Raw genomic sequence first — 16,502 nt, forward strand, 5'->3', positions numbered from 1 at the left:
CGCTGCCTCAACCATTTAATAAAATAGTGTTCTCATGTTATGTAATATGACAGTCCCAAATTAACCATCATTATTAGTCGTGCATTCTGCTTGAGCGGCACGCGCTGAATGAATAACCGTTGAGCACTTTGTTAGTGTTTATTTAACTCAAAGAAACGCATCCTATTTGATCAGACATACTGTATATACAAAATAAACATAATATTACAAAATTATATCTGCACAAAATGATGTGAATGCACAAGTTCTCATGTTGTGGTGGCTATTCCTGGAGCAATGCGACATGGCATCTAAACCCAAATAATTCACAATGTTTTATTACAATATTGTTCTCTTCATAATCTTGTGTAATATGACAGTCCCAATAGTCATTATTAGTCGTGCATTGTCGTTTAAGATGAGTGCGCTAAAGATCACGTCAATTCTTAACCAAATGCATCCAATATGAGATAAAACAGATATAGATAGGTGTACACAAAATAAACTATTACAACTTACATTTGCACAAAACAAAAGGCTGCGAATGCGAATGTATAGTCATGATGAAGGTGTAAAATAGTCCCAAACAACTCTTCGGAATGTGTGTCATTCAGTGGGACTCAACACTTCACCACACCGGCGCGCTCGCTTACGTGTTTCGCGGTTGAGCAGCACGCACGCGCATGATCCTGCTTAATTGATGATCGATAAGATTTATTGATTAAATGTGTTATCGACAATTAATCGATTGTCAAATAATCGTTGACATCCCTAATTCTTAAGAATGTTTTGTGAATCTAATCCCTGGGGATTAAAGCCTGAATGAATCAGTTTCTAACCTGATTGCCAGTGTTAGTAGGAGCAATGAACATCACAAGAGGAGCAAACTCCGCCGTTCTGAGCACTTTCAGCGTCTGGAAAAACAAAAACAAAGAGTTCAGAAAAGAAATTGACTGACAAGGCTAGAGATTGTGACGGTTCATAAAAATAAAGACACCACAATGCTAGGGATCAAGTGCAATGCTTATTTAATATCTGACTCAACAGCGTGGCATTACCTGTGGTTCCACATCCAGCAGAGCAATTTTCCCCTGCGCGTGAATCTTGTTAACAGTTTCGATCTTCGTACCAAACATGTGTCCCTGGTGACTGCCGTATTCAAGTAGCTGATTCCCGACGATACACTTGGTCATTTCATCATTGGAAATAAAGTAATATTCTTTGCCATTCTCCTCGTCTTTCTTTGGAGGTCTAGTGGTGTCTGCAAAGAAAAATTATATTAATGATTCATTATTTTATCACGTTTTTCAGTAGCCTGACGTCGTCATACTCAGATTCTAGTCAGAATGTGAGTCTGATACAGCTCCATTGGGCTGTGATTATGGGGCGTGTTTCAACCGATCCAGGAAAGAAAATGCCTCTGCACTCAATTGGATCACCTTGATCGCGGGGTTCTTTGTTCCTCTTTTAAATGAATGCGCTGTCTACATCTTCTATAACTAACGCGATGGCTGAATCTACACATCTAAATTCTCCAGCGGCAGCCATTCTTTGTTGTAAACGAATTCAACCCAATCGCTCTTTGGTGACGTGGATGATTACGTTACTGTTGATCATCTGTTCATCATTGTGTAAAGCTTAGTCTGACAATTTGATTGGTCCGAACAGCTTTGGTTCGGGCATTCTTGCTTCACAACGGATCCAGACCGAACTACACATCCTACAATGTTGCGGGCGGGGCTAAGTTCGGCTGCTATCCAGGGGTGCGTTTCCCGAAAGCATTGTTAGCCAACTATGGTCGCAAGTTCCGTCGTTATCAGCATAGTTCAACGAGTCGGTGTTTCCCGAAACCATCGTTCCAACGAACATTTGCAAACAGCATCGCAAAGTTGTGTGGTTTGAACGACAGCTCTCGACCTGTGGTTAGAAGCATCAGTTCTATATTGCATGACATTTGGAGGTAATGAATCCTTATCTTGAGCAAAATAAGCAAGCTGACATTCAGTACAACTGGTGCCCTTTATTTAGAATACATACAAATGGAATTTACATCTTTTAGTTTTTCAAAAGATTTAAAGTAACGTGTTTGAAGAGTGCGCATGTGTTCTACTATGTAAGAACAAGCCAAATATTGAGTCTGGTAATAAAGCAAAACAACTGAGAACAATTAGAAGTAGTCCTCAGATGACATGTCTGCAATTTATATAAAACAAATCTAGCATTAATTGGATGTCAAACACTCCACAACATGCGAAACCAATGTGTTTGAACGATACTTTGCGACAGTGGGTTTCGGGAAACAGTCGTGACTAGCTAGTTGATTTCTTTAAAGATGCATCGTACTATGGTAGTTAAATCAGCGAGTTGCATCTTTGTACGGGAAACGCACCCCAGGTTAGTTTTTCAATGATGAATTGTTAAAAAAAAAATGATTTAAGCAAAACTCTATAACTTGTTTACATAGAATACATAATAAATGTATATAAATCTTTAAATGATATATCATCTTATAGTCTTATTATAGATCTTATAATCTTATATCGATCTAATTCAGTTTTGTTTCTCATGTAAAATTGATCTTGTTTTAAAGGTTTAGTTCACCCAAAAATAAAAATTCTGTCAGTATTCACTCACCCTCATGTTGTCCCAACCCCGTAAGGCCTTTGTTCATCTTCGGAACACAAATTAAGATATTTAAGATATTAAGATCGCTCCTGCATACAGTCCATAGGCTTCTTGAGGGACTGGCTCTTGCTGTCCTCGAAAAGTCATTAAAGACATCGTTAAAATAGTCCAAGTGACTACAGGGGCTCAATCTTAAGTTTATCAAACGACGAGAACACTTTTGTGTGCAAAAAAACAACAAAAATAACGACTTTATTTCAACTATTAGTTTATTTCTCCCTCTGCACGAGTCAGGTTACTAGTTTAATAGCGTAAGCTTCTGTTATTGTACGTCACACGCATCACACACATGACCAGCGTTGGCCAATAGTGAGCCTACGTGTGACGTAGCTCTACGCAATCACACTACGTTAACTGACTACAGGCCCATGGAGAAGGAAGTGAATAGTTGAAATAAAGTCGTTATTTTTGTTTGTTTTTGCGCACAAAAAGTGTTCTCGTCGCTTGATAAAGTTAAAATTGAGCCACTGTAGTCACTTGGACTATTTTAACGATGTCTTTAATGACTTTCTGATGCCAGCAAGAGTCATTCCCTCAAGAAGCCTATGGACTGTATGCAGGAGTGATCTTAATATCTTAAATATCTTAATTTGTGTTCCGAAGATGAACGAAGGTCTTACGGGGTTGGAACAACATGAGGGTGAGTAAATACTGACAGAACTTACATTTTTGGGTGAACTAATCCTTTAAGAATGAAAGGATACTGGAAAACAAAATAAAACTATAAATTAAGAAAATTATTTTGCAGCAATTTTAAAAGTTGAAAAATCAGCACAATGGAAAGCAAAAACATGTGAACAGCCCCTTAAAATGATAATGATTATTATCATCAAAATGTTGTCATCATTTACTCACCCTCATGTTGTTCCAAACATGTATGAGTTTCTTTCTTCTGTTAAACACTAAAGAAGATATTTCGAAGAATGTTGCTAACCAGACAGTTGGCGGTAGCCATTGACTAACAACTTTAATTGAATTTAAACTATAAAGTAACTCCAGTGTGTTCATTTTTACTCGTGCCTGACCTTGACGGATATGGTTTGAGTGAAGAAATGAACCTGAAAAGATTGCAGGGGCCCAGAGCACAACTACCTATTATGTAAATAGTCATGGCTTTGTTTTGGCTAGATTTTGTTCAAAATGATCTCATATCCATTTGTTTTGTGGTTTCGCTTGAAGTACATAAACAATAAAAATAGTGTGGCATGTCAACTTGACGTTATCAATGCCAAACAGCTTTGGAACAATATGAGGGTGAGTAATAATGACACATTGTTAGGTGAACTACTGTGCTGAAAATTCCTAAATAAACCAGCGTGAAATCCATGTTGGTCCGGGCTTTGTTAGAGTTGGCATGATGTTGGTCTAGCTGGTGAACCAAGGGATCAGCAAACCAGAAACCAGAATCTCATGCTGGTCCAATTATGCAAACATACCGCATGCTGGTGAACACCAATACTGGATTTTTCACTTTGCGAGGGCATATAATTGGTTTATTCTGTTTAAACATTCCTAAAAACTGTTTAAAATGCCTAAATACAGGTGGAAGTCTTTGGAGTTATGTAGCTGGACTGTACATACGTGGTGCTGGGTAGGCAAACTTCTCAGGATATTTGGTCAGCAGGGAATTTTTAATGTGGCTCCTTCCAACTCCAGGTGCACCTTTAAACAAGAGCAAAACATTAAATAACACATTTTAGCCTGCTGCACGTTTTCAAATTTTAAGCTCCTTTTTGTGGATCTACATGGCAATTTACCCTAATGAAAAAAACTATACCAAAAAAGTATACAACAAATCCATTAACATATTTACTCACATTTCACTTTTGACTTCCTGATATAAATATTATAATTAATATATTGGAGTAATCTGAGACGAGTTCAAGAGATCTCCACGACGCATGCGCGAGAATTGTGTTCTTATTCTACTACTTCTTGCGCAATTCTCAAAAAGTATTCTCGTTGCTTGATAAAACTTATAGTTGAGCCACTGTAGTCACATGGACTATTTAAACATTTTCTTCAATGACTTTCTGGGCCGTCAAGTTTCAATCCCTTAGGGAGTGTCATGATTCTGCCATCAAGTCTTTGATTTTCTCTAGTCGTGGGGCAGGATCATGACAGAAACATGTTTTGTGTGCAAGCTTGTGTTGTCTCGTTACGTTATCCCCGCCCCCTTGTTATCCCCGTCTTGTCATTATTGTCTAGTCAGTTTCACCTGTCCTCGTCATTAGTTTTCCCTTTATAATCTCCTTGTGTTTGCTGTCCTGGGTCTGTTCATTGTGTGACGTTGAGTGATTCTAGCAGTGAGTAATTCATTGAGAAAACTGTTATTCAAGTGTCAGTTCGTGTCTCATTATTGTTCCTGTCTTAATCTCAGTCTTAGTCTAGTGTTTGCTTTCCTGTCTTGTTTTGCCCCATCGTGGGTTTTGTTTTTCTGTTTTCATTGTCAATAAACCTTGTTGAGTGTTACATACTGTCTGCTATTGGGTCCATCCTTCTACCACATGACAGGGAGCCTATGTAGCAGTGATCCACCTCTCAAATTTAATCAAAAATATCTTCATTTGTGTTCCGAAGATGAACGAAGGTCTTACGGGGTTGGTACAGCATGGGGGTGAGTAATTAATGACTTAATTTTCATTTTTGGGTGAACTAACCCTTTAAATACATTTTGGTAGATAATTTTATAGGGTATATTTTATAAATATTTTCTTTTTAACATGTCCAGGGGTTCAGAAGCTGAAATCATCATAGTATGGCAAGCTATAAAGCATATATATCATATATATTTCTGCATTCCCGTTTCCTCCAACAGCAAAGAAAAAAGAAAATAAATAAAAACAGCGCATCGATGCCTTTCCGAAAAAAAGGAACAATATCAAACACTCACATAGCAGCATTAACAATTTGTTCTGGAATTAAGTTTTTTTTTTAATGTAATTTTATAACACTATACTTTGAGTTAGATTTACAATGTTAATAACTGTGCAGACACGTCTGTGAAAAGAGTCCACGATGATATGTACTCCCATAACGTCTGTTTGCTTTGTGCTCTAGTTTAGGTTTTTACCTGCCTGTCCGCCTGTCTCAGTGCTTTGAGTTGGTTGTCATGGTTACTGGTTTAGTTACACACCTGTTCTGAGTTTCTTTGATTATCTACCTGTGTATTTAAGCCCCGTGATCGTTCTGTTCATTGTCCAATCTCATCTTAGTTGGGTGTTCCGGTCATGTTTTTGATCTAGAGTTGGAAAATAAATGAACTTCTGCGATTAAATCCAGTGTTTTATTCTACACTGCTGCAAAACCACCCATAAATCGTCCATTACCAAGAATTCCTTGCTGATCTAAGCTGTGTCAAAGGAGACGGAGCCACAATATTCAAAGTGAATAGGGTATGATGATGCTTACCGATCAGAACCAGAGTTTTCCGGATGAATGCAGGAAGTCTCACCACTTCTTCATAGGATATTACATCAAGCTGGTCAAAGACTAAGGAAGAAAAATATCATCAGTTAAAGCTTGACAAGGCCTGTTTCTATAAGACCAGACTCATGTTGTTGCTTTAACTCAAACACCATTAGAGCTGTGTAACAGCAGGGTTCCAGACTGCGACCAAATTGATCACATGTGCGACCATTTTTTGAGAATGTGCGAGTTAATTTTATGTGGACGCTCGCGCAGCAAAACGCCGTTGTATCAGCTGCTGTAGTCCGTAACTTATGTTCAAAATGAACGAGTAGGCTACATCATGAATATATTTCCGAACCGTGTTTTTTACTTATCCTGAATCACTACGGTACACCTATAATAAGTGTTTATATTCGGACTATTTTATCCCGGGTTCGACTCGGATACAGAGTTGCCCAGTGCCTACGTGACTCGACATAGACATTAACAGAGAGAAGTAGCTCCGGCTACAGTGTTCGTCCGCAAGAAACGTGCAGTTTATTTTTTGACGAACGTAGACATCACGCGCATTGCACATGAGGGTGAAACGTGCCAATTACGAATGCACGAATTATTGTCTCACGAAACAGCGTGCCCCTTTTCTACGTCTTTATAGCGGTTAGATGAGAGTAATCGCTCGACTGAGGAAAAGGAAATTATTATAAAATGCAGAAGGTAAAGAATGTGAGATTTCTGATTTTATAAACTTTGATAACGAAAAATCTGTATTAGCTTATTATAATACTCTAATCTTTTAAAATTTAATGCATCCATTTGAATGTTTAATGATTTTTAAGACGATGCAGATAAAAAGATGATAACTGATAGATAAATACAGTACAGTACACAGCTGTTACATTATAGATACAGTATATTTTTATTCAAATGTAAATAGATTGTACATGATTCAAATGTAAAATGCTTAAAATTACGGTCCAAAATCCATGAAAATCCTGAAATTTGGCAATGATAATTAACATATTACAGGTATTTATGCTGCAACCCAGAAAGCCTTTGCTAGCTTTGGTCCATTAAAACCAATATTCATCAGCATGCATTGATTAATCCCATTGCATGTAGCAAAAAAGAAAAAAAGGTGCGACCAAATCAAAAGGTGGTGCGACCAACTGAGAAAGCTGGTAGCACCAGTGGAAAAATTAGTCTGGAGCCCTGAACAGACATAAAATGGTTATTGGGAGATGGCATTGGAGAATAACTCATCATTGTGAAATCAAATTTACATTAGTAAAGGTGTCTGCCACCTTTATATCCAAAAAGAAAATTAATCTACATGGAATGGAACACAAATCTAGAGTGCCGATTATCAACAGCTTAAATCACCCGCATTTACTGCATTTTCAAAGAATAGTTAAGTAGTTTGCGCTAGGGTTTTATATTGCTTTATAAAAGCCTATTTTTCAAAAGCGTGTTATAAAAGCATTTTTTCAAAATAATAATGCGAAACAAGCCATAGAAATGATAAAGAGGTGAGCTTTACTAACTTGAGCTGTGTTTGGCCAGATATTTGTCTTTGCATTTCTTCTTCTTGCCAAAAGGACTGCAGGACTGTCCGGCTTCCCGTGTCGCTTTGCTTTTGCTTGCTACTCGCCTGAAGAAACATCAGCAATGTTTGGAGATCTTAAATGTACATCACTAATTACAGTCATCAAATCCAGGAAAAGAATTCAGGTCAGAACGCACCATTCCTGAAGTTCTGGAGAAGGGATGAGTCCTGCAAAGTCTGTGGAGGAGCTGTCCACCTTTCCTTGCCACCAGTTTGGATCTTTCTTATTGATGATATGAATGATGTCACCCGTTTGGAATTTCAGTCCGGCTTCTTTGCAAGGGATCAGGTCATCTTTGGCAGGGTCATAGTCAAACTGTGCTCTCATATACATCTGCGAAAACATTACCCGGAAAACATTACTCTCGTAAAACCATCACAAGTGCTTCATAAAGATGATTTAGCCAATCAGTGCCTTCCAGTTTTAGTGGTCTGTTTCTCCAGGGTCAATGAATCCAGGAACATGTCCTATTGTGTGCATCATGTTGTGTATATAAACATCATCCAGTTGTATAATCCACTTTAATTTAAGTTGAAGCTACAGTATAACTAGCATCTTCAAAAAAAAAAAAAAACAAAAAAAAAAATAGGTAAGTTTCCCCCTATGTAATGCATTCATTTTTGGATAAACTATTTGCTTAATTCAATTGCCATATATCACCAGTCAAAGTTTGGAATAATTCAGATTTTTGTGCTCATCAAGGCTGCATTTATTGGATCAAAAATACAGAAAAATAGCAACATTGTTACAAAAAGCAAATGTTATTAAAATTTAAAATAACTGTTTTCTATTTTAATATATTTTGTTATTTATGCCTGTGATTTACTCCAGTCTTCATTATCACATGATCCTTCTAGAAATCATTCTAAAATGCTGGTTTTATATATAAAATACACATACAGATAGACAGAAAGCAGATAGATAGATAGATAGATAGATAGATAGATAGATAGATAGATAGATAGATAGATAGATAGATAGATAGATAGATAGATAGATAGATAGATAGATAGATAGATAGATTTTAGTGACAAAATCTACAGCTAGTGCCAGTAGAATCTAAAACAGATAAGCAAAACTCTAGAACTAGATGTTCTGACATAAACGTAGCACAATGGTTATAGTATATGGTGAAAGAGGATTTAGAAAACTGCCAAAGCTCATCACAACGTCAAACAATGTTTCACAATCAACTGCAGTGCAGTTTGACGCTGTGTGACCAGAAGATGGCAGAGGAGGGTTTGAAGTTACTTCATCTAATGAGAAAAGTAAGTGTGCAGTTATCTGCTATTGATGCTTAAATAGTCACCTGTGTCTTTCATTGGTTTCCCATTCCCATGATAAACCCCACACCTTAATTTAATCAAGGATACAGAATAGACAAAGAAAGAAGTGATCAAATCACATTTGAGTGCATATTTACAGATCAAAGGGTAAAGCGAGATGAGTAGATTGTGATCATAATAACAATAAGAAAATAATAATAAAATGAAGCAAGAAACAGGTATGATGTGGGATTGAATTAGCCTCTGTTTTACTCACCTCACATGCCATATGGCGACTTTGCTGATTGGGGATGATTTTCAATGTGACAACACCGTTTGTGTCTTTCTGTAATGTTAAAAAGCATCCAACAACATAAAATAAAGAGTAACATAATTACAAATATCATCTCTGAGTGTCAATTCTTCTTAAAAACTGCACGAAATGTGCCAGTGTTGGGGAAGCTGCTTTGAAACTGTAGCTAGACAAGCAACAAGCAAATCACAGTTTAAACTTAGTCTTTTAATAAAGTATTTACACAACAAGTTACTAACAGCAATTTACATTGACGCTTTGCTCAGTTTCAAAGAAAATTCTAATTACTGAAATGCAAAAAAAACATTTATTTCTTATGTATGTATACAGTAATATATATACCGTATATATATATATAAAACTGTACTTGCCGACAACAGTATCAATCAAATAAAAGGCCACTGAATACGTTTCTTAACACACTCAAGTACCCTTGTATTTTTATATCAAAATAAATTTTACTTTAAAGTTACAATAACATGCAATTAAGTGTACAAAGACATTACATTCAGTTTCCCCTTTAGAATTTTATTTTTCAAATGAGTTATTTCTGTAATAAGCACACTTTTTAAAAGTAAATGTTAAAGTGCACTTCTCAGTGTGCAGACACAACAACCCACCAGAATCTTCTGCAGTTGGTCTACACTTTCATTAGCAATACTTTTCCCATTGATCTCTGCGATTTCATCACCTTCATGTAAAGAACCTGTTTAAAAAAAGAGAGAGAGAGTTAAGCAGTTATCCATTGTCCTCTATGAAAACTAGGGATGTCCCGATCAAGTTTTTTTGTGTCCCCGATCTGATCCGAGTCATTGAATATTGAGTATCTGCCGATACCAATCCGATACTTATATTTTCCTAATTGTTTGGTTAAATTTCTCTCTCTATATATATATATATATATATAAATATATATATGTTTGCTGCACAATATTTGACAAGAAGGGTACAAATTGCAGATATTTTAGTTAGTTACAGCTTTTTAGATCTAGCTTTCTGCCTGCTTTGAATCAGACATTTATTAAAATTAATGAATTATAACATTTATTTGAATTTCCTTATCAAGATAGAGGGTGTAAATTACCTGTGTCTGTCTGTTCAGCATCTCTCTTAAGTCTTTAGGTGGTAGCACAGGCAAATGACTGCCTGCTGAGCATTTCTGCTTGCCGCACCTCCGACGGTGCCATTTCGGGTAGCTGCAGGGTCATCAGCCGGGAGCCACCCTTCATTGATGTTTCGCTCCATTAATCCCGAAACATCTCATGGTGGTGGAGCGGCAGCAGGGATGTCTCCCTGCTGCCCCCTGCAGCTAACCCTAGGACCCTTGTTTTCCCCACGCCTGATCCTTCCTTCTTAACCAAAGCCAAAAGCTTCCCTGCTCGGCCTCCTCGGCAAGGACTTTCATAGCATTTCTGAGTTTGGGGCCGGTAACTCCCATGCTCTTCAGGAAACGCTGGGTGGATGTTCCCACGAACCCCCTACAGCCGACTTCCACCGGGTAGCTGACAGCTGACCACCCAGCCTCTCTGCATTCGGCTGTAAGGTCGAGGTAGCGATCTTTCTTCCTCTCATGGGCTGCCTCCATTCCTCCCTCCCACGGGACAGTAAGCTCTGCCAAAATCACTGCCCGGGTTGTGGCGGACCAGAGAATGATGTCTGGTCGGAGGTTGGTTGTGGTGATCTCTGTTGGGAACCTGAGCTGCCGATCGAGGTCCGCTCTCAGGTTCCAATCGCAACTGCCTGCCAGGGCTGATCTCTGTGGCTGCGTGATTTTGGTGGCCCCTCCTCCCTCTCTGACAAAGTGGATCGGCCGTCTTAATTTTAGTGGTCGGCGTTCCCTGGCTGATTCCGCCCTGCGCACCTCCAGGATCTCTGCCAGCTTCCGCAGGACACGGTCGTGGCGCCACCTATACCGACCCTGGGTTAGTGCTGTTTTGCAGCTTGATAGAATGTGCTGCAGATTAGGATTTGGGGCATTACAAAGCTGGCAGCACTCCTCTGAGCCATGCCACAGACAGAGGTTGCTGGGGCTTGGGAGGGTGTCATATGTGGACCTTATGAGGAAGCTCAGCCTGGCTTGGGGGATTCTCCACATGTCAGCCCACCCTACGGTCCTGCTTATTACTCCCTCCCAGGTCGTCCAGCGACCCTAAACAATGACGCTGTGAGTTTAATTACTTCAAAACCAGAGATGTTACCCCTTCGTTAGAAATATGACTTAGTGATTCAGTAGCGAAGCTATTTTAGTGCTAAAAGCCGTGGGTAAGCGTTGATAAGTTTCTGACGCGCTAGAACAGATCTCATTGATTCTATTGAGCTGCTGCTTTTAACGGTAGTTGTAAAATTCAAACTCACTTGAAGGTTCATACCGCCACCTACTGCACGACACCTGCGTAACAGCAGACATAAAATAAAGGATCAGGCTTAGGATAGTCTACTCCAGGGTTCCCCAAACTCGGTCCTGGAGGGCCACTGTCCCTGGAGAGTCTAGCTCCAACCCTGATCAAACACACCTACCTGTGAGTTTCTACTGATCCCGAAGACCATAGGCTTGTTCGACTTCATGCAGCTCTGCGCAGACCGATCGGCGGCTGACTTGAAACAGTGCATGCCGGTTAGAAATTTTGTCCGACTTGATGCAGCGCTAACTTCACGTGACTGTGATGTATGCCATCAAAGTACCGCAAGAGCGATACGAGAACAGCCGGAGGACTCAGCTTCTCAAGAGCGGCTGCACGAGCTCTGATGATGTCACAGCTGTTCCACGATTGGCCGCATGACGTGCGTTTCGTGTTTATTCTCACACATTTAGTTCCACTAAAGCTCACAAATCAGTTTTTTTATTACAGTACAGTCTTTTCATGTAGTCGCGATGTTATATTGTGTCATGTTTATCATGTTTATCAAAATAAAACTGATTAAAAAACGTTGACTCCACGTCATTGATTATAGGCTTATTTTGAACTATTCTAGTTCAAACAGATGCTCTATGAAGCAGTGTTGAATGAAAATGTGTCTGAAATATCTGTTTATTTGGCAAATGTTGCATTTATTTCACTTAAGCTGTGGTAAAGTATGCAAACACCACGTGAGCGATCACAACAGGAACCAGAAATTGTCCGACTTCATGTCTCCGTTTGCAGCTCCTCCCCGCCTGCAAGTGGCTATTCTCGCCGATCGGTTGCATCCAGCCGCAGGCGATGTCGAACACACCTCTAGATTAGCTTGCTCAGGTGTGTTTGATCAGGGTCATCAAACACACCTGAGCAAGCTAATCAAGGTCTTCGGGATCAGTAGAAACTCACAGGTAGGTGTGTTTGATCAGGGTTGGAGCTAAACTCTGCAGGGACAGTGGCCCTCCAGGACCGAGTTTGGGGAACCCTGGTCTACTAAAAAAAAATCCCTGCTTAATCGCACCAATACCGTTCCTTGAGATCGGCTCGGGACATCCCTTAAGGAAACTGCATAATTGTACACAAACAAACCAAGAATGCACTGTACCTTGTCTGTGTATCATCCCTCCATGCAATATTCTGGCCACTGTACACCTCTGCTTTTCATTCAGCTTAAGAGTTACACCCTGAATAGACACAGAACACAATATTACACTTCTGCTGTTTAGAGACTCCTTGTCCATTGAAGAAATAGCAGCATACAAGTATGGAACAACATAAGTAAATGATAACAGAATTCATCTTTGAAGAGAATTCAAAGTTGAATGAGTTTAATTTTGTAAATACAAAATACATGAAACACATGAAAATAAAAGTTATAATACCAGTGGCTCAGAGGGGTTCTTCTCAAAGGCCACTTCTCTCATCTTGGTTACGTCTTTGCCGTTCATGTGGCCCGCGCTGCCGTTGGTGAAGACTTCCTGTCCTTTGTTGTCATATGTCTGCATGGCGGCCTGGGAATGCAAACGTGGAGCACATTAAGCTGTGTATTACAGGAACCAAACCTTTGAGATCCTAATAATTAGCTTCGTCTTTGCTGAATCCATGTCTCTGTGACGAGATATAAGGAACAGGATTCATACAGATTCTGTAAAATGAATTTCAAGCACTATTTTTCAGGACTTCAAGGACATCAATCCGCACTTATCAAACACTATTGTTATTATTTTTATTAATTAATTAATTAATTTATTACTCAAATTACATCTGATGTTTCACTTCAGAGATCAATCCATTGACCAGCGCTGTCAGGCATGGGAAATCCCCTTCACCATTGAAAGGATATATAATTTTTCCATGAATATGGTTATGGAAAATATGATTGACCTGAAGAATGAAAGTTGTATTATATACTAATCATAAATTTAATATCATGTTCATAGCCATGTGAAAGAGCTCTATATCTCAGATGGATTTCAGCGTTAATTTTGCGTGAAATTATTGTATTTTCTCTAAAATATGCAAGCACTTTTCAAGCTCCTCTTCAAAAATATGGCTATTTTCAAGGATTTTCCAGGACTTAAATTTAAGTCAAATTCAAGCATTATATGCACCTTGTCCGAACCCTGAAGGAAGGAACCATAACATACATGTACTTAGTATTGTAATAACAACATATTATTCATAATTACATGCAACTATCAATAATCCTGACCCTATAGTGAGTATATATTGTTAATTAATATTACTCAATACTTAAATGTATGATTATACTGTAAAAAGGACACCTTAAAATAAAGTGTGACCAAACATATACGCACTTTTTCTAGGCATAAAATAAAGTGGTATGATGGAGGAGAATTAAGGAGTCATTGTGGACATCTGTCCTGGGTTAACGATTAAACGGTCACATCTTAACACTTCATTAAATCCTGCAATGCTGGGAACAGGTTGGCATGGTTATGTTGTCTGATGAGGGGGCTTGATTTCAACTAGCATGACTAAACAAAATTCATCACAACTTTATCACAACCTTCTATAGGGCTCTGTTATTAATATGTTAAATAGAGACATATATATATATATATATATATATATATACACACACAACTTTTCATTAGTGGATTACAATTTATTTTCATTCTGATATAAACACTCAATTCACATAAGAGTAAAATGGTAAATGGACTGGATTTATCGCTTCCATAGACCCAATGGCCACCAAAGCGCTTTACATTTTGCCTCACATTCACCCGTTCACTCACTCAGGCCACCCTTAAAAATATTCTTGTTTGCCGTAACCCGACCGACCCTGTCAATTTAGGGCCGACCCAATTTTTTATTTTTTTTCCCTTTTAGTCCGACCGACTTGCTGGTTGTAACTTGCGTTCAGACCGACCGATTTTTTTTTTTTACTCTTCAAACGACTAATTCAAATTCCATACAATGATATTTTAGTTAGTATTGTGAAAGTTGCTTATGTCTACAAACGTAGGCTACGTTCTTTCTTTTAAATAAAAACCCGTGGCGTCATAGTCATCTGATTATGTTTACACGATTGGTTTACCCGTGTCACACTGTCTATAAGGCTTATACGTTCGCTTCGTTTCATTCAGTGTTCCTGCTTGGTAAACCCGGTATTAAATGGGCTGAATATCAACCATTTCTATATATAATAATAATATTAAACAATTTGTCTGATGCAATTTTGCTATTCCCAGTCCAGAAGAGAGAGAGCGATCTCTCACCCGGAGCCACAGCGCGAACAACATGACAGCCCTACTTAATGAGTGACAATGAGGACAGAACGTGGTTACCTACACTTTAGATCTGGGATATTATTCTAATTGTATTTTAGATTTCCGCTTTCAAAGATTATAAAAAGATATTTGAGATGAAACCATTACAGACGCATTCTGTCTATAGCGCAACATCCTTCCCTTCACAGCGTTGCGCTGTCATTTCTTCCTAAAACCCAAACGTACCGTCAGAATCAGCACGATCGGTAATTGTTGTAAAATGCAGTCTGTACTGTTGCTAAACTGCGTACGGGTTCAATCATTAAAAGAGCTATTAAAAGCACAAAAGTCTGCGCAAGAGACGCTGTTCACAAGGTGATGCGTGCTCCGAAATGCACTGCAACGGGACAAGAAAAGTAGGCTATAGCCTCATTTTGGGCTTCATGTGCGCAGCTAAACTATCAAATATACATAAAATCTAAAATGACCTGCTCTGAGATTCATTTAAACACAGTTTATGTCTTAAATGGATGTGAATAGTTGGGAGGATATGGTGGTGCATCAGTCATCTGTTAGATCCGCACTCGGTCTTAAAGGGGCAGTAGTCTAAAAAACATGTGACGATTGAGCCAGTAATGGGAATCAAACACAACAAAAGGCAGAGAAAAATCACTCGCAGCTCTTGAATTATTAACTTAAACTTTAATAAGCATTAATCTAACTATGATAAACCATGCAGTGTCATTTTACATTTCATTTACTAAATTAAATTTCTTTTCAGACAGCGCAACACACTTAACTGAAAAGTAGCTAATTTTAGACCTTTCTGAAATTAAAGCACTGTGTATATAGGCTAATTTGTATCTTTGTTTAATTGTATTCTTTGTTTCACCATGTGTTTGTACTTGTTTTTGCTTATATCTCATGTATTTGGGGGAAAAAAGCCTGCACACTGCTGCATAACAAATACAGTAGATATTTATTCATTTTGTGACTGGCCTAAAAACGTAACCGGTTGTAGGTTGCAATAACACCTAGTGGTGGATGCACAGTTTGAAGACCCAGTCAGTGACGTCACAGTATGCAATTAAAAAAAAAAAAAAAAAAAAAAAAATTCATGATCACCTTGACCAAAATTGTACTTTTTTTTTTACACTGAATCCTGGAAAAAAAAAATATAGACCTACCTACCGACCCTTTTTTTAAAAAAAAATTGCTGTTACTGCAAACCAAAATATTTTTAAGGATGGCCTCATTCATTCACCGACGGCGGTGTCAGCCATGCAAGGCGCCATCCAGCTCGGTTTAGCAGCAGGGTTTAGGTGTCTTGCTCATGGACACCTCGACACTTGGTCAGGTGGAACCAGGGATTGAGCCACTGCTGCCCCTTTGTCTCAAACTTTACATAAGAGTAAAGTTGCAAACCAACGTTAAATTTGTTACAAATATACATTACATTGACTATAATCATCTCTGTATTTACCTTTATGCTGGATAGTCAGGTTTTTAACAAACTAGCCTGTTTTTAGGTAACTGCCACAGAAAATGACCAGTCCATTACCTAACGTTGGGATCAAGTTACTCAAGTTCAATAAAATCACAAACGTGATCCA

At 38.5% G+C, this 16,502-nt stretch overlaps 1 protein-coding gene across 1 annotated transcript in view; it reads right to left on the bottom strand.

Moving 5' to 3' along the window:
• mpp1 (MAGUK p55 scaffold protein 1) overlaps positions 1-16,502 on the bottom strand; it is a 32,997-nt gene that overhangs the window by 2,164 nt on the left and 14,331 nt on the right. The window contains exons 2-11 of the mRNA XM_039650221.2: positions 13,036-13,164; positions 12,759-12,837; positions 9,878-9,963; positions 9,222-9,290; positions 7,816-8,012; positions 7,617-7,723; positions 6,076-6,156; positions 4,246-4,326; positions 1,038-1,240; positions 819-893 (exon numbers count right to left, since the gene is read on the bottom strand). Coding sequence (XP_039506155.2) covers positions 819-893; positions 1,038-1,240; positions 4,246-4,326; positions 6,076-6,156; positions 7,617-7,723; positions 7,816-8,012; positions 9,222-9,290; positions 9,878-9,963; positions 12,759-12,837; positions 13,036-13,164 — 1,107 coding nt within the window. The remainder of the gene's footprint in view (positions 1-818; positions 894-1,037; positions 1,241-4,245; positions 4,327-6,075; positions 6,157-7,616; positions 7,724-7,815; positions 8,013-9,221; positions 9,291-9,877; positions 9,964-12,758; positions 12,838-13,035; positions 13,165-16,502) is intronic.

This window comes from Pimephales promelas, chromosome 19, assembly GCF_988280905.1.
Source record: "Pimephales promelas chromosome 19, fPimPro1.hap1.1, whole genome shotgun sequence".
Lineage (NCBI taxonomy): Eukaryota > Metazoa > Chordata > Actinopteri > Cypriniformes > Leuciscidae > Pimephales > Pimephales promelas.